The sequence below is a fragment of the Equus asinus genome, chromosome 10 (assembly GCF_041296235.1).
Source record: "Equus asinus isolate D_3611 breed Donkey chromosome 10, EquAss-T2T_v2, whole genome shotgun sequence".
NCBI classification, from domain to species: Eukaryota; Metazoa; Chordata; class Mammalia; order Perissodactyla; family Equidae; genus Equus; species Equus asinus.
This window is the reverse complement of record NC_091799.1, coordinates 52605649-52623776: the sequence shown is the minus strand read 5'-3', so window position 1 is coordinate 52623776 and position 18128 is coordinate 52605649. Positions and strand designations below refer to the sequence as shown.

The following is an 18128-nucleotide window of genomic DNA, read 5'->3' as shown; positions in this document are numbered from 1 at the left end:
AGGTTTACTTTCTGTAGAGTACCTGACACAGATAATAGGCATACTTTACATAGAGCATGCAACACCCAGTGGGGATGCTTTATGTTGAACACCTGGAATACAGTTGGCAGGATTTATGTAGTGCACTTGGCACACAGTAGACACACTTTTTGGAGAGTACTTGGCACACAGTACATGCACTTTATATAGTATACCTGCCACACAGTAGGCATGCCTTGTGTAGAGCTCCTGACTGGCTGTGGGGATGCTTTTTGAGGTACCCAGCACATGGTAGGCATCCTTTACATACTGTCCTCTGCACAGAGCAGGTCTACTTTATGTGGAGTATTGGCACACAGCAGCACAAGACTAGTTACTGGCCCTTTCCCTTCATTCTGTCTTTTTGGGGCCCCTGATCCTTCTCACCTTCCTGTGGAACCCTCCTCTGCCTCCCTCAGGCACTCATCTGACATCCCATTTTGCAGATGGAACCCTGAGCCCAGAGAGGGCCGGCACAGCCCACGGTCAGAGTGAGGACGAGCAGGACCCCACCCAGGCTCTCTCAGCTCTGCCCTCTGCTGTCTGCACCCAGTGCTTTCACGGCCCCCTGCAGCCTCACCTCCCACTCCTCCATGTGACCTCGCCTGATGGGACTCCTTACCCCAGAGTCTGGTGTGGGTGATCCCCACGAGGCTGGTGTCTTCGTTCCTGCTCCCAGCACTCATGTCTCAACCCAGGCCCTGGGCTGCCTGGAGGCAGGTCTTGAACTCCTGCCAGGCTGTGCTGTCCTGGGGCCAGAGACTCCCTGTCTCTGAGCTTCCTGATTCTGCTCCAAGAAACGGTGCATGACACCCACCTGGCCCCTCACGTGGACAAGAGCCCAGGAGATGTGTGAGGACAAGGCTTGGCCTGGCCTTGCTCACCTGGCACCTGAACTCTCAATTGCAACCTTTCACCTCCCACACCCTGGACTGGGAAGGGCAGAGGCAGCTGTAAACTTGGGGCCCAGAGTCACCTTTGGCCGCCCTGCAACTTGCCCACTCCACCCCACAAGGAAGGTACTCAGTCCTGAGGATCCAGCATCCACACTGTGTGACCCTGAGCTGGTTCATAGGCCTCTCTTGACAACACTGGCTCCCCTCCCCCACCTCCCTCTGGGCCTCCTGCCAGGTGGGGAGGAGGTAAGCAGACAGGTGGAGATAGGCTGGCCCAGCCTGGCTCTGCCAGCCTCCCCAGGTCAGGGCCCAGGGGCTGAGACTTCCCAGGAGCAGGGGAGAGAAGGCTGTGTGCAGCTGCAGACAGGAGGTGCTGGCTGGGGTCCAGGGAAGGAGGCGCCGACTTGGAGTGGGGAGGGCACTGCCCATGGCAGGCATGGCTCCAGGGAGCAAGCAGACCTGGACTTCCTGTAACTGGAGCCTCTGGCGGCCTCCCACTGATTCCCTTTGGGCCTTTCCTCCTTTGTCTCTCTTCCTCTTTATCTCTTCTCCTCTGTCTGTCTCTGTGTCTCTGTCTGTCTGTCTTTCTGTCTCTTTCTTCCTTCCCTCTGGATTTCCATGGACCCCCTCCCCTCTCTGAGCCCTTCTCTGAGCCCTCCCTGCCCTGGCCCCAGCCCTCACCATTCCTGCCCCTCCCTGTCCTGTCCCTCACACCCTTGGTCCTTGCCCTCTTTGTCAGCTGTCTGTCTCTGCCTCGAGCTCACCAATACTCGCTTTTCCTGGGCCCCAGGAGCTCGCCCTCCACCCCGTGTGCCCTGCAGGATGCTGCAGCTGAGCCTGTCCTGGCTGGGGCTCGGGCCCCTGGCAGCCTCCCCGTGGCTGCTCCTGCTGCTGGTCGGGGCCTCCTGGCTCCTGGCCCGCGTCCTGGCCTGGACCTACACCTTCTATGACATTGTTCACCGCCTGCGATGCTTCCCGCAGCCCCCAAAACGGAACTGGTTGTGGGGTCACCTGGGCCTGGTGAGTGTGGCAGCAGGAGAGGTCTTGGGCATCAGGGTGGGTGGACTTCCTGAGGGTTTGGGAATGGGGCTCGGAGTTGGGCTGGGATCTAGGAGAGAGGAAGTGAGAGGGAAGCTCAGGCGGCCCCTCCTTGCTCACTCACTCGTTCCTCTGCTCTGCCATCCCACGCCTTTGCCACGTCCTTGTGCCCCACCCCAAGCCTGCTCTGGATCCATTAGCGCAGCTCTGAGGGGCTCCCACGTCCTTGTCCCCACCCCAAACCTGCTCTGGATCCATTAGTGCTGCTCTGAGGGGCTCCCAGGGCGGGCTGCACAGAGCGAGACCCCCTGGCATCCCCAGTCTGCACCGCTGAGCTTGAGATGGCCTCGGGGGCACTGTCCAGGGTCCGCTCTGCCTGGCCCGTTTCCTTGAGTCTGCTCACGCTGGGCTGCAGTTTCCCCACAGGAATTAGCTATGGCCTCCCCACCCCCACCCACCGGGCACAGCTCCCCACCCATTCCTGCGAGCCCTTCCTCTCATCTGACTCTTCCCCCCAAGATGTCCCAATGGGCCCCGTTGTCCAACCTGGAGGATCTAGGCCACTCACTTCCCTTTCAGAGGCCTGTTCCACTGCCTGCCCACACCCAGGCCTTGAAGTTTACTTGGCCCTGCTCATGCTTAATTAAACGTTAATTGTCCAAGTATTTATTATCTATCTCTCCACCTCAATGGCAGCTCTGAGAGCAGACACTGCAGGGCCAGCCCAAGGGTGGGAGGACAGGGGGCACTCACAACAAGCATTGACCACGCGGGTGGAGAACGTGCCTTCGCCCCTCTCTGTCACGGCCACAGAGCTGACCGCCTACTCCTCCTGTCCTCTGGACCAGCTGAGGGATGAGCACAGCTTTCCTTCCCTCCCGGGGCGAGAGCTGCAGCTCAGGGGAGCACTTCCTGTGATTTCACTGTTCTTGTGACACAGTTCAGAACGGGGATGTTCCAAAGCTCATCGTGAGGCATTCCTGGGATTCTGGGTCTTGGGATGTTCTCTGGGCCCTGGGGGCAGTGGGAATGCCGTGGTTCCTGCAGGTCTGCCTCCTGCTCTGAGGGCTCAGCTGTGAGGGCTCGTCATGGACAGTCTTCCCACTTCCAGCCCCTCTCGCTGTGTTACCTTGGCTGAGTGACTATTCCTCTCTGGTTCCATTCGTTGAAATGCTTTGAGTCTTTGTCTCAGCATCCTTGGGAGCAGGGAGGGGTCACAGGTGAAAAGTTCAACTGCCTGGAGCACCGGGGGTATTTGTCAGGCTTGGGAATCCTGAAGGACTGGAGAGGACACTTTACCAGGAGCCAACTCTCCACTAGTTTGCATTTTAGAGGACATAGTCTCAGTTTTTTCACTTGTAAAGGGCACTATTTATGTGTGTGTCTACTGTTGAAAAGAGACAGTCAGGAGGCAAGGTGAGAAACAGAGACAGACAGGACCCACTGTGAGAGACAGAGAGAGAGACAGGACCTACTGTGAGAGATAGAGAGACAGACAGGATGCACTGTGAGAGACAGAGAGACAGACAGGATGCACTGTGAGAGATGGAGAGACAGGACGATCTGTGAGAGACAGAGAGACAGGCGCGAAGCTGTATGCAAAGAGCCTGGCCATCAGAAGGGGTGGGAGATGCCCTCTGATTGATGGGCAGGTCTCAAGTGTGTTCCCTGGGGTCTGCCTGGCCTGGTACGTCCTTTGTCTGCAAACCCATCACCACTGGGGCAACCAGAGACTCCCTAGACATGTCAGGACTTGGAAAGGATGTGAGAATGAGGCCCTGGGTCTAGTCCTGAGTCCACTCTCCTGCCCACAAACCTCCCCCTTAAGCACCTCCCGCTGTGGCTGCCCTGGGGCTGCAACCCCTCCCAGGATGAGGGAAATCCAGCTTCTGGAGCCAAGGTTGGCCTCTGTGTGCAGAGCGTGTCTTCTCCCTGTGCTCTGGTTGCTCCATGGGACTTGGAGAGGCCTCAGGGACCCTCCTGCCCTGAGAGGAAAGGAGCAGGAAGAAGCAGGGATTCCTCCATCCCTGCAGAATCTGGACACAGCAGAGGCGGCAGGGGGACAGGCTATGGCTGCTTCTGGGAAGTGACGGCCCCTCCTTGCTTGCAGGTCACCTCCACTGAGCAAGGCATGAGAGTCGTAACTCAGCTGGTGGCCAACTACCCCCAGGGATTTGTGACCTGGATGGGCCCCGTCATGCCTGCTGTCTTTCTCTGCCACCCCGACATGGTCCGGACTGTCCTCAGTGCCTCAGGTACCCATGCAGAGCTTGTGGTGGTGGCGCCGTGGCGCATTCGAGGGCTTCTAGCTGCTCCCTGCAAGCTTCTGTGCAGACCCTACAGGACCCCTGCCCTCTGCCCCTCTCCTCTCAGTTGTCTTCCTCTTTCCTTCCTGTTTTCACCAACCCCCATCTCACCAATCCTCCCTCCACTGCTGTTTGCCCCCTGCCCTGCTGTTCTGGTCACCCCTGGGGCCCCAAGAGGCCTGAATCCAAGGCCTTCTTCTAGGGGAATCCCCACTTGTAGAAGACAGGTCTAGGCAGAGAGATCCCCGACCTCGAGTGGTGAGGAATGGGCTGGAAGGAGAGGAGTGAGGCAGCCCAGAGGAGAAGCAAGGTCTCTGCTGGGCCAGGCTGGAAGGTTTCCTGGAGGAGGGGTTTCTGGAACTGGGTCTGAAACAATGAGCAGAAATTTTCTAAAGCAGAGGGCAGAGGGATGCAGTGGGCAAGATAGCATCTGAGGCCCCCTGCCAGGCCTGGCCTCAGCCCCACCCACCCCCAGGCCAGAGCTTGAGGGCTTGAGGCTGGAGTGGGATCTGGGCTGCTATTTTCATGACGTCCACCTTTGATGGGTTGATTCCTTCTATTCCCTCCTGTGGCTTGTCATCTTCAAGCTCATGGCCCTCCTGCTCTAGGCCGCAGGAATCACCCCAAGCAGACCCCACCCCAGCCAGGCCCCCTTCTGCTGCCCCTCTGCCTTTCTCACTTCCAGACAGGCCAGGCTGAACAGGGGAACAGGCAGCAGCCGACAGGGACCTTGGCTCCAACACCGAAATACTGGGCGACTCTGGGCAGGTTCCCGGCTCTCTGGCTGCCAGGGTCTCTTTCAGCTGTGAGTGGTGGAATGTCTACCCTGTATGGTCTAAGCAAAGAAAGGGAATCGACTGACTGTTCAGGCCAAGGATCTTGTCTTCAGGCGTGGCTGGATCCAGGTCTCAGACAGTGTCATCAGGAGTTGGTCTTTGTCTGTTAGTTCTGTGTCCCTCTGTGATGGCTTCACCCTCACGCTGGTCAAGATGAGTCCCAGAAGCTCAGCTCCCATGGAAACAAGAGCTCGTTCCCAACAGTTCCAGGAAGAGCTGCAGGACTCACTTTAGTTTGCCTGCTTAGGTCACAGGACCAGTTCCTCATGCAGTCACTGTGACTCCGATTGCCCGGATAGGCAGGCATAGCGTTCTCAGAGCTATTGTTAGGGGTTCAAGGCAGTTTGATGGGTAAGAACTCAGGCCCTGGATTCAGACAGACCTGGGCTCAGGTCTCAGGCACACCACTTACGACCTGGAAGGCTGTGGGCAAGTGACTTCATATTGTTCAGAGCCTCAGTGTCCTTATCCGGAAAATGGGGATAGGAAACAAGTCAGGTGAACACAGATTCGGGATTCAAATGGGGAAGGACCCTTTCTGTCCCTGTAACTGAGGGACCTCAGTTGTCATGTATGGAAGGTGTGGGGAGGGACCCCCGGAGGAGGATGAGCCACTGGGTGGGATTCACGGGGCTCAGGTCTGGGTCTGCCCTGCAGGTCCTTCCCTCTGGCCACCTGGAAGGGTGGTTCTGTTCCTCTTTGCTCCTCTCCAGATTCGGAGCTCGGAGGAAGGTCTCCTGTACACAGGGCCTGGCGACGACTTATGGGGACGTGTGCTGCTGGTGGGTGGGACCCTGGCATGCGGTCATCTGCATCTTTCACCCCACCTGCATCAAGCCAGTGCTCTTTGTTCCCGGTAAACACCCTGCTGACCACAGCTTGCCTGCTGCTGAGGTCTCTGTGCCGCCCCCAGCTGGGCAGGTGACCTGGTGTAGACAGGAGGGGCTGTGGTGCAGAGGACACTACCTCTGTCTTACCTGCATCCCCACTTGCCTGACACCTGGTTGTGTCTGCTCACGCCGAGGCTGTGTCTGTGTGATGTCTGCTGTATGGCCATGTCTGATCACATTTGTGTTTCCACCTGGGTCCTAGTTACAGCTGGTATATGTTACACTTATTACAGCTGGTGCATGTTACACTTGATTATGGCTGGTATATGTTACACTTGGTTACGGCTGGTGTGTGTTACACTCAGTTAGGGCTGGTGCGTGTTACACTTGGTTGCAGCTGGTGCATGTTACACTTGGTTACGGCTGGTGCATGTTACACTTGGTTATAGCTGGTGCATGTTGCATTTGGTTACGGCTGGTGCACCTTACACTTTGTTACAGCTGGTGTATGTTACACTTAGTTACACCGTTACAGCTGGTGCATGTTACAATTTGTTAAGGCTTGTATATGTTTCACTTGGTTACACAGTTACAGATGTATATGTTACGCTTGGTTACAGCTGGTGTATGTTACACTTGGTTACACCTGGTATGTGTTACACTTGGTTACAGCTGGTCTATGTTACCCTTGGTTACACCTGGTATATGTTACACTTGGTTACACAGTTACAGCTGGTATATGTTACACTTGGTTACACAGTTACAGCTGGTGTATGTCACACTTGGTTACACCTGGTATGTGTTACACTTGGTCACAGCTGATCTATGCTACCCTTGGTTACACCTCGTGTATGTTACACTTTGTTATGGCTGATATATGTTACACTTGGTTACAGCGGGTATATGTTTACTCCTCGGATCAAATGGTGATGGTCTGAGTCACGACTGGGGCTTGGCTGTAGCCAAGGACATTCGAGGCATATTGGAGTCTGTCTGGGTCTTGTCTGATGTCACCCGAGATTGTCTGGTTCTCCTGCTGGTCATGTCTGGGCCACATTTGGGGTTTGTCTGATCTCTGCGACCCGGGTCCTTCTGAGAAATGCCTGAGACCTTATGTGAGTCTTGTCTGAGGCAGGTCTTAGCATATTTCTGGGTCATGTCTGGTCCATGTCTGTAACATTAATGGGACTGCATTTCAGTCCTATCTGTGAGACACGCTGAGGTTATCTTCAGGTCCATGTCAGAGCATGTTGTGTGATGTGAGGGTGTGTCATGAATGTTGTTTCATGTCAGGACATGTTAGTGCATGGTGGGGCCATGTCAGATGTCCCAGGAGATCTGAGAGAGTGTTGGGCAGACACAGTGTCCTAGGTCCCTGTGAAGGCGTTTTGTAGAGTGCTGGGCTGTGCTCGGGTGTTTAGAACATGTTGGACCCTGTAGGAGCCATTCTGAGCCATGCTGGGGCGTGTTGTGCCATGTTGGGGTGCATCTAAGCATGTAGGGGTGTGTCTGTGGGCTCTGCCTCTGCTCTACTCTGTGCTTCTGCCTAGTCTTGGCCCCCTTTGCCTCGCCGCTCCTCCCAGCTTTGTCTGCCCTTGCCCCACTCCTGCTATGCTGCTCCTGGAGGGGGAGTGCAGACCCCTGGCTGAGGCTCCACCTTGCCTCAAAAGTGCCTCCCCTCCCCCTCTCCATGGCCCCTGATGGCTTATCTCTCATGTCAGCTGCCATTGCACCCAAGGACATGATCTTCTCCAGATTCCTGAAGCCCTGGCTGGGTGAGTAACTGCGTGTGAGGGGATTGGGGACAACCTTGGGGGCCAGCGGAAGGCCTCCCTTGCTCACTCTCTGTGGCTGCCCCTACCAGGGGATGGGCTCCTGCTGAGTGGCGGTGACAAGTGGAGCAGGCACCGCCGCATGCTGACACCCGCCTTCCACTTCAACATCCTGAAGTCCTACGTGAGGATTTTCAATGACAGTGTGAACATCATGCATGTGAGTCTTGAACCCAAGGTCCAACCCAGAGCCTTGGGGGCAATGGATGCTCAGAGGCATGTTGTCTGGAGTTCTGGCTCTTCTGGGTAGCTTTGGGGCCATTGCTTCTCCTTTCTCAGCCTCAGTTTCCTCAGCTGTAAACTGGGGATAATGAGCCTCACTTTGCAGGGTGATCAAGATGATGTAATGGACTCACGTCCCTGGCACATAGTAGGTGCTCATGTGCTAGTTTCTATGTTTCCCTCTCAGAAGCCTTGGAATCCTGAGACACTGTTGACGATAGTGATGAATGTTGCATGTTGAATACTGAATATGGAGTAACAAACCACTTTTCAATTTATAAGGTTTTATTATTGCTAACAAGTCTACGAGTCAGTGAGCTGCTTCTTCTGGACGTGGATGGGGTCACTCATGCATCTGTGATCAGCTGTGGGTCAGGTACTTTGCTGTTCTGGGCTCAGTCCTCTCACGTGTTTGGGGCCTGGTTGGCTGCAGGCTGGTTTAGGATGCTCTCAGCTGGGACAATCCTCTCGTGTGGTTCCCTCCCTCCAGAAAGGCATTTCAGGCTGTTCACACGGCAGAGGCCACGTTCCAAGAGGCTGAGAGGAAGCTGCAATGCCTCTTGAGCTCTAGGTTTAGGATGATCACTCGTCATTTTTACCGCATTGGCCAAAGCAAGTCCAAAGGCCAGCCCAGAATGAAAGAGTGATGAAATAGGCTCCTCCTGCTCATGGAAGTTCACAGGCTCCTTGCAAAGGGTGAATGTAGGGAGGTGAAGCATTGGAGGTGGGGGTTTTGTGAAGTGCCTGGGACTTTTCCACACTTGCAAGCTGACAAGTAAGCTCATTACTGTTTTGTGGATCCTGCCAGAAGGCAAGAGACTCCCGAACCAGAGACAAAGGACAGTTTATTACTCATGGCTCGGCAAGCGGCACGTGCCCATTGTTGGTTTGCATTCTTTCTCCAAGTCACCAAATCCCATGAGGATGAAACAGGTGGGCTTCCACGGATGCCTGCTCATGCAGTATGTTGCAATGCACAGGAGGAGCACTAGGTGTAGGGAGTGTGTGAGTTTCATAGCCATTGGAAGCAAGCCTGATATCTGTCCAGAGGGAGACATGTCCTCTTCCCTCAATGTTGTTTGCTGCAAACACAACTCTGAGAAATGGCCCAGGTAAAGAACATCAGGGCCTTGTGTTTTTGGCATACCCAGCAAGAATGTGCAGGGTGCTCATGGCCCATGGAGGACTACCACTACCAACATAGGAGACAGTATCCTAGCCAATTTACAACAATAGGATGATGAAAGCTGGCATTTATTGAGCACTTTCTATATGCCAGAAGTTACATGGCAATTCCATGACGTGTGTTGTCTAATTTAATTTTCATGTCCTTATAAGGTGGATATCCTTTTTCCCCATTACAGATGGTGAAACTGAGGCTGAGAGAGGTTAGGGAGTTGCTCGAGTTCACACAGACGGCAAGTGAGCTAACAAGTGGAGCTGGGATTCCAACCTGGTTTGTCTGACACCAAAGCAGGTCATCTGACCTGTCACTGAGGATTTGACAAGTGGAGCCCAGAGGAAGGCAATGAGCTGGCCAAGGGCACACAGAGTGTAGCAGGCAGAGCCAGGACTGGAATGCAGGTCTCCTGACTCCCAGCCGTGGGGTCTTCATGTCCTCACAGTAACAGTGTCCACTCCTGCTCATGCCTGGTCCTCCACAGAGGTCTCGGGTTCAAGAGGCCGGGTCTGGGGAGCCCTCCTAGTGTTGGCTTGGGGTGGGGCTGAGGGGAGGCCAGTCCCAGCCCCGGCTCTGCTGCTTCTCTGTCCAGGCCAAGTGGAAGCGCCTGGTCTCGGAGGGCAGTGCCCATCTAGACATGTTTGAGCACATCAGCCTCATGACCCTCGACAGTCTGCAAAAATGTGTCTTCAGTTTCGACAGCAACTGCCAGGAGTGAGTCCTTGCCCGGGGGCTCGGAACAAGGGCCATAGATGCAAGGGAATAGACAGAGGGAGGACTGACCAGGGCAATCAGAAGGGCCTTCCTGGAGGAGAAGGGTCCGAGCTGGACACCAAAGTGCAGGGTAGGGGAAAGAGAGAGAGAAATCTTTTCAGGTAGGTAGAAATGTTTGATAGAGGACAGGAGGCTAGGATGAGAAGAGCGTGTGCAGCAATGAGGAGACGCCTGGGAAGTGAGGTTGGAGGTGTAGGTGGGGGTAGATCTTAATGACATTCAAAACCCAGGCAAAGGGCTATGACCTTGACCCTCAGATTTCCAGAGAGCCATGGAAGGTCTTTGAACAGATGATGCTTGTGGTCAAAGCTGAGCTTGGACATCTGACTCTAGAGAAGATCAACTGTCATGTAGACACATGTGGTGTTGACACTGGATGCAAGGAGACTCAGGAGGGGCTAGGTCCATTGTCAGTTGGGAGAGGACAAGGTCTGAGCTGTGTGGATGGTTTTGGAAGGAGAAGGGCAGATACTGGTAGGAGAGAGAGGAGAGAAGCGTGATGTCTCAGCTGTGCCTTGGGCACCTGGCGCATGGAGGCAGCTCACAGAGACAGGATAGGAAGCAGGGAGAGAAGAAAGTCTGGAGAGTCATGTCTCCTGGATCATCCCCACCATCCATCTGTGGGGCCATCTGTTCCTGGAGACTCAGTTTCTCCATGGGAGGTAGGGCCTGGCTTCTGGTGGGAGGTGCTTCCTGGGCTTCAGGTGAGCTAAGTTGTTGCCTCCCTTCATGCGTGCATTCTGCAGGAAGCCTAGTGAATACATTTCTGCCGTCTTGGAACTCAGTGCCCTTGTGACAAAGCGGAGTGAGCAGCTCTTCCTGTACATGGACTCCCTGTACCACCTCACCCCTGACGGACGGCGCTTCCGTAGGATCTGCCGCCTGGTGCACGACTTCACAGATGCCATCATCCAGGAGCGGCGCCGCACCCTCCCCGATCAGGGTCTTGATGACCTCCTCAAGACCAAAGCTAAGGTCAAGACTTTGGACTTCATCGATGTGCTCCTGCTGGCCAAGGTGGGCTTCTCTGGGACCTGAATTCAAGAGGGACGATGGACCCTGATTTCAAATGTCAGATAGGAGAACTTGGACTTGATCCAGAGGGCAGTGAGGAGGCATGGAAGGTGCTCGAGGAAGGGAGGGATGGGTCAGGGGTATGTTTTAGAGATGACTGTGTGGAATGCAGGCTCCGGGGACTGCTAAGTCTGAAACTGATGCTGGGCAGGGCCTGGGACTTTACTTAATAAGTTAGTCATATATAGATAGACATATGACTAACTTATTAAGTCTCATATATGTATATATTAGACTACACCTATATATACCTCAGAACCCTGGATCAGAGTGGCCCACTTATTGCTCACAGCAGTAACAGTAGGCAGAGCAGAAGTGTGGCTCTGGTTCCCCATTCCCAAGTTCCTCTGAGGGTGACGTGATGCTTTTGCCTGTGCGTGCTGCCATGCTTGCATCACGAGAGAGGCGTCCCCACAGTATGAACCTTGGAACTTACGAGCGCTGACTCATCTGTCCTTTCTTCCTTATGGTGAGAGAGAGGGAGAGGAGGAGAGGGAGGATGTTCTGGAATAGAAGCAGATCTTCAGTGAGAAGGCAAAGTCTGTAGGGTTATCTCCAGGGGAGATAAGGAATCTCTGGATCTACCATCCAAGAATGTGAGCAAATGGCTCTGGAGCGATGCTCAATCTCTAACTTCCAAGGCAAGTTGCCAGTCAATCATCCTGCAGCCTGGGTTGCTAATATATTTTTCTCAGAAAGCCCTCATCATGTAGGACAATGGAAATGTTCATGGATCATTGATTCCTCCCACCAGGGACATGGGAGGAGGCGAGGATGCCAAGGAGGAGGCCTGCAGGGTGGGGCCTCTGGGGATAGGGACCAAGGGAGGTCCAGGAGTGCAGGGTTGGCTTGGGGTCCTGGGTGGATGTTGGAGCTTCAGAGATTGCCTCAGGGCCCCTAGGAACTGGTGATTTTGGGGGTCTTGCTTTCTCTCCAGGATGAAGATGGGAAGGAACTGTCAGATGAGGACATCCGAGCTGAAGCTGACACCTTTATGTTTGGGGGTGAGGCTACAGAAGGGGCAGGGGCATCTCTATTCCAGGGACTTGGCTGGTGGTCCCTGGACAACCTCATCGCCCCCCCATCCTCCCCGTCCTCCCTGGGGCCTTAGTGTCAGGGCATGGTGCACCTTCTGGTGCTGAAGCTGCCCAGAGACCCAAAGCTGTCTGGCTGCCTCTCAGGACATGACACCACAGCCAGCGGCCTCTCCTGGGTCCTGTACAACCTCGCAAGGCACCCGGAGCACCAGGAGCGGTGCCGGCAGGAGGTGCGAGAGCTCCTGAGGGACCGCGAGCCTAAAGAGATTGAGTGGTGAGTGCAGGTGCACATGGTCTGTTCCTGAAACCCTCTGCTGGCTCTGCTCCCCAGCTGGGAGTGGGAAGGTCGCTTCATGGATTCTGTCATTTTTGCTTAGTGGGAATAGGAGCAGAGCCCAGAGGTGGGGTCAGGTACCTAGCCGGGATCACAGGGGAAATGTTACAGCCTTCTGGCTTGGAGATCTGGGCGGCTGAGAGAATTAGTGCAATGTGTGAGGGCAGATCATGCCCCTCAGGACATGTTCAGAGAGTGAACCTCCCTTCTGCTCCCTTACTTTTCTCTCTGAAATCACATTCTTTCAAACATCTTCACCGCCTGGATGTTTGCTGGGCTCCTAACTCCTATCATATTGTTCAGTCCTGGGTTCACAGGGGACACCTGGGGATTGAAGTCCCTCAACTCTTGTCCATGAACACCTCCACCTTCATCCGTCCAGTCCCCATTCAGCAAACACTGCCACACTGCCTGCCCATCCCCAATTCTGTGCCGTCCCCAACTCTTCCCAGCCCTATCCTGTGTCCTGGAGACCTGGGAAGTACCCAGACCTGGCCTGTGCCTTCCGGGAGCTCCCAGCCTGGTGGGGGATCGTCTCAGGTCAGGACACTCCCTGTCCATGTGCGCAGAACCTGGGTTCAGAGCAGGATAGGCAAGACTGAGGGTGGAGAGAGTTCTCAGCTGAGACCTTGAATGCTGATCAGTAGACATTTGGGTGTAGTTGTGTGCGGTTCTGTCAAGAAGATAGTGTGGGCAAAAGTGAAGGGGAGGGAAGGGCACAGGGAGAGGGAGGGGGGAGGGAAGGTAGCAGAGAGGGAGAGATAGGGAGGGAGAAACAGTGGGAGAGACGAATAGAATGGAGGAGGGGGAAGGAGAGAGAGAGAAAGGAGAGGGAAGGAGGGAGCAAGAGAGGGAGAGAGAGTGAGGGATGGAGAGACAAAGGAAGGGAAGGAGAGAGGAAGGGCGGGAGAATGAGAGAGAGAGAGTGACTCATGGTGAGATGATGAGGCTGGGAGATGGCAGGAGAGGCTGGTTGTCGAAGACTTTAGTGAAATGTTAAGGGCTCCATTTTTAAGTCAAAGGCAATGGGGAACCAAGGAAGGTGTTTGAGCAGGAGGAGGACAGGTGAGATCTGGGTAGCAGAGAGAGATTTCTAGGGCTGGGGGGCCTACTGGAGAGGACAAGCTGTAGGATCGGGCCCAGGGAGGAGATCTGAGGCCTGAGCCAGGCCAGGGGCTGGGGGCTGGTGAGGAGGCGTTGGACTGGACAGGCATTTTGGAGGAAGTGGTCACTCCAAGTCCTGCTCAGCACAGCGGTCCTCTGAGATGGAGAAACACTTTTATTCTTTTTAATCCAAGATTTAAACACAATTATGCACTTAGTAAAAATAAAGAGTGCAAAAGAGTTTATAATAAAAATGAACTTCCTTCTTAATCCACACCCTAAGGGTAATTCCTGTCAAGGATTTCCTGTACCTCCTTTTAGAAGACATCTATCCTTATATCCACATTTATATGATTCCTCTCTTTCTGTCTCTGTCCAGGTGGGAGTTCCAGTCTGCACATTAAAAGTGTAACTTTGAACTCTCTACGTTTTTACAAAAAATGAGTTTTGGAAAAGTAGTTTTTAATGAGATAAACGATGATGAGAACAAGTTCTTATTGCACTAAATGAGACATTACAGAGAAGACTAGGGTTATCCTTGACGCCGTAAGTTTGGTTAACATCCATCACCACACACAGTTACAAACTTTCCTTTCTTGTGATGAGAACTTTTAAGATCTACTCTCTCAGTAGCTTTCAAATATATAATACACTATTGTTACCTAAACTCACCATGCTGTACCTTACATCTGTTTGATTACTTTTGGCTAATTTTCATAAAGTCAAATTTGTCAGAACTTTCTTTTGCGGCCGTTCCCTCCATCCATACCCTAGGGTTCTGTGGGTTTCCTTTACCAGATGTTAAGTTGTTACTTATTCACGTGTCTATCTCTGAGCTCTCTATTCTGTTCCATGGGTCTATTTTCCTGTCCTTGAAGAGCTGCCACGCTGGTTTTTTTCATTACTGCCTGTTTGTGATAGGTCTTAATATCTGGTAGAGTTCCTTCTCTTTAATCTTTCAATTTTAAATTGACCCAGCTCTTCATGACCTTTTATTCTTCCAGAAAACACTTTTAGAGTAAGTTTACCAAGTTTCTGAAAAGGTCAGGTGGATTTTCATTTGAATTGGATATATTCTACTGGTTGAGTTGAATATATGATTGACCTGTGTAAAATGGATTATTGCACAATATTAACACACACTATCCCAGAGTGTGGAATGGATATCCATTTCTGGATATTCAAAATATCTTTAGTCACCTAATAGAGTCTAACATTTTTGCAGAGATTTTTTGCATACTTTGTTAATTTAACCCTCAGAATCTTTTGTTGCTACAGTGAATCATATCTTCTATGTGGACTGAGAGAAGTTTATAAGTTCATTTGGAATATACAGATTTCACTTTCATCGCTAAGTTTAATCCAGATTTTATATTATTATTATTATCATCTTTTCTTTTATTATCTTTTCTAACTGGTTGTTATTTCTACATAGAAAAGCCAATCATTTATGTATATAAATTTTGTGCCTACTGAACAGAGTAAATGCCAAAGAGGGAGTCTTGTATCAGTAGGAAAAATCAAGATCATTTAATTAAAGCTCTTGGAGCAACTGGGAAGCTACCTGGAAAACAGTTAATTCAATCTGCTTCTCACATCTCATAACAAGATAAGATACGGATGAATCAAAGATTGAAAATTAACAATAAAAGAGTCTAAAAGCTCTAGAGGAAACCATGGAAAATTATTTTACAGTTCCAGGGTGGGGCAGACACTATTTTTTATTTCTGATGAGTGAGATTCGCTCTGAGCTAGCATCTCTTGCCAATCTTCCTCTTTTTTTGCTTGAGGAAGATTAGCCCTGAGATAACCTCTGTGCCAGTCTTCATCTATTTTGTATGTGGCGTGCTGCCGCAGCATGGCTTGACAAGTAGCGTAGGTCCCCACCAGAGATCCTGGCCTCCATCCCGGAGCTGCCAAAGTAGAGGAGGCTGGACTTAACCACTATGCCCCGGGGCTGGCCCAGGGAGGTGGTATTTTTGACACAAATCCCAGGAGACAGACACGAAGAGATTGATATATTGTTAAATGAAAAAGATACAGAGCAGTGTGTAATCTATAGTAAGCTACTATATAATTATTTTAAACTTTTTATTGAGATTATGATAGTTTACAACCTGACTATGGAATTTTTTAAGATGCAAAAATCATAACTCTGGAAGGATACATAAAAAAATAACCTCAGCAAACTGTGAGAAGGGTAATGAGTGGTGTTGGGCCATAGGGACGGTATGTCATAGTTTTCCAATGCAGAAGCAGTTAACTGTATCAGCTATTAAAAATTCAAATCACTACCCAACAAAAAAGGGGTTAAAGAAATAGAATTCAGCCCCCTTACCAGGTTTTCATTGTTTATAAAAGTTTTCCAGTGGATTCTCTTCTGTTTTCTAAGCATAAAATCACTCTCTGCCAAAAATGACACAATTACCCCCACATTTCAAACCGCATTACATCCGTTTCTTCCCTTGTCTAATTGCATTAGCTCGTATCTCTAGTACGATGATAAATAAGAGGAAAACATTAGCTCTGTTTCTTTTGCTTGTTTTCTCACTTATCTACCTTTGATTTTGGTCTCTTGCCATAGAGAATATTTTATTTTTATGCCAATTTGTAAACTTTTTTATGGTTGGCATTTGGGTGTTGTGTTTTGCTCAGAAAAGCTTTTAAAAGTATCTGACTAAATTTTCTATGTCTGGCACTGTGTAATATTGCTTTTCTTTCTTTTTTTTTGTCAAACCACTGTACTGAGGTATGATTAATATACAAAAAGCTCTACACATTTAATGTACACAACTTAATGAGTTTGGAGATGTGTGATCCATCTGGAATTTTTTTTTGTTGTAGGGAGAGAGGGTCTAACCGGGCAGGAGGAGGGCTGAGGGGTCTCTGTTTTGGCTCTCTGGATAATTGTTGGGGGGTTTCCTTAGGGACGACCTGGCCCAGTTGCCCTTCCTGACCATGTGCATCAAGGAGAGTCTGCGGTTGCATCCCCCTGCTGTGGGCATTTCCCGATGCTGCACCCAGGACATTGTGCTCCCAGATGGTCGGGTCATCCCCAAAGGTGCCCTCAATGTCAAGGGGAGGAGCATCCTGAGTAGAAAGAGGGGCCCATCCTGCATGGGGGGACCTCTTCCTGACCGGCCCCTCCTCTCCCACAGGTGTTATCTGCCTCATCAGTATTTTCGGGACCCACCACAACCCATCCGTGTGGCCAGACCCTGAGGTGCTGCCTCCCCCCACCCTCATCCTCGTCTGCTCCCCTAAGGGGACCCAGGGGAGGGTGCAGGGTTCTGACCTGGCAAATCAGACATCACCTCCCCCCATCATACACACGTCTGACTCTCCAAGGCTGGCGGTCCCGGGAGACCCCACCCAGCAGTCCTATCTTGGCCTGGCCCACAGGTCTATGATCCCTTTCGCTTCGACCCAGAAAACATCAAGGAGAAGTCACCTCTGGCCTTTATTCCCTTCTCAGCAGGGCCCAGGTGAGGTCGGAAGGCATCTGAGGTGGGGATGTGGTGATGGGGGCGGGGGTCTGGGACTGAGATCCCAACATGACTGTGAGGGCGGGAAAAGGGGAAAACTGAAGATGGGCAGAGTTCCAGCTCTCCTTCCCCCCTCCCCCCACACTCCACCACCCCAGAGGTTATGGGTAATGGTCTGGGGCCTGGGGTCCGCGGTGTGCTCAGAGCCCCTGCCCCCTGTCTGCTGGTTTGAGCTCGGGCTGCAGTCTGGGCCAGGCTCAGGGGATGTGCAAGCCCTCGTGGGGGTCCAGGCTTCTCTCTGCCTGCGGGCAGGGATGGGGGTCCCGGGACAGGTTCTGGCGCGATGGTGCGGGGATGAGGGTCCTGGGCGCCTTCGAGCCCCCACTCCCGCCGCAGGAACTGCATCGGGCAGACGTTCGCCATGACGGAGATGAAGGTGGTCCTGGCGCTCACGCTGCTGCGCTTCCGCGTCCTGCCGGCTGGGGAGGAGCCGCGCCGGAAGCCGGAGCTGATCCTGCGCGCCGAGGGCGGACTGTGGCTGCGGGTGGAGCCGCTGAGCGCGGGCCCCCAGTGACCCACGGCCTCCCGAGCCGGGATCCACCCTGACCCCACACCTCACTGTGCAGATTCCCAGGAATAAATCTGTGCTGTCACCTCTGCCCCAGCCTATCGGGAGCCAGCAGGGGGCGGTGGTGGCTGCGGAGGATGGGGAGGGGACGTGGAGGGTGGAGGCGGGGCCGGTGTCTCTGAGTCCGACACCCTGCCTGCCTCTCCCGCTGACCACAGGGCCCCACGCCACTCGAGGGTTCTTCTAGAAACCAACGAGGGACTGCATCCTGTGGGCAGTAGGGAGCTGTGGGAGGTGTCTGAGCAGGAGGGCGCCAGGGTGAAGGACGGACGTAAGGGGCACATTTGAGGCTCTGAGCCAGGGTGGAGACCCCATCATGGCAGATTCATTCCTCCGGGCTGCAAGTGCTTCTCAGGACAGAGATCCGCAGCCAACCTAGGACACAGGGGAGTAGGGCCCGTAGGCCGTACCCCGGCAGCCTCCCCAGGTCTCTGAGGTCCCTTTCTGTTCTTGCCAACAGCGCCACTCCTGTGTCTGCCCCTCCCAGTCGGGCCCAATGGTGACCCCCTGTCCCACCTTGTGGAAGCCCCTTCT

At 52.9% G+C, this 18128-nt stretch overlaps 1 protein-coding gene across 2 annotated transcripts in view; it reads left to right on the top strand.

The window, feature by feature from the left end:
• Positions 1 to 1235: 1235 nt before the first annotated feature.
• LOC106846853 (cytochrome P450 4F2-like) overlaps positions 1236 to 18128 on the top strand; it is a 41134-nt gene continuing 24241 nt past the window's right edge. Inside the window, exons 1-12 of one of the 2 annotated variants that reach the window (XM_014865877.3) lie at positions 1238 to 1934; positions 4063 to 4207; positions 7646 to 7699; positions 7789 to 7916; positions 9751 to 9872; positions 10679 to 10949; positions 11944 to 12010; positions 12188 to 12317; positions 16409 to 16542; positions 16640 to 16704; positions 16884 to 16966; positions 17363 to 17619. In XM_014865877.3, coding sequence (XP_014721363.3) covers positions 1533 to 1934; positions 4063 to 4207; positions 7646 to 7699; positions 7789 to 7916; positions 9751 to 9872; positions 10679 to 10949; positions 11944 to 12010; positions 12188 to 12317; positions 16409 to 16542; positions 16640 to 16704; positions 16884 to 16966; positions 17363 to 17540 — 1779 coding nt within the window. In that variant the 5' untranslated portion in view covers positions 1238 to 1532 and the 3' untranslated portion in view covers positions 17541 to 17619. Of the gene's footprint in view, positions 1935 to 4062; positions 4208 to 7645; positions 7700 to 7788; positions 7917 to 9750; positions 9873 to 10678; positions 10950 to 11943; positions 12011 to 12187; positions 12318 to 16408; positions 16543 to 16639; positions 16705 to 16883; positions 16967 to 17362; positions 17620 to 18128 lie in introns of those variants that run through there. The other variant, XR_011506387.1, reaches the window with a different exon arrangement.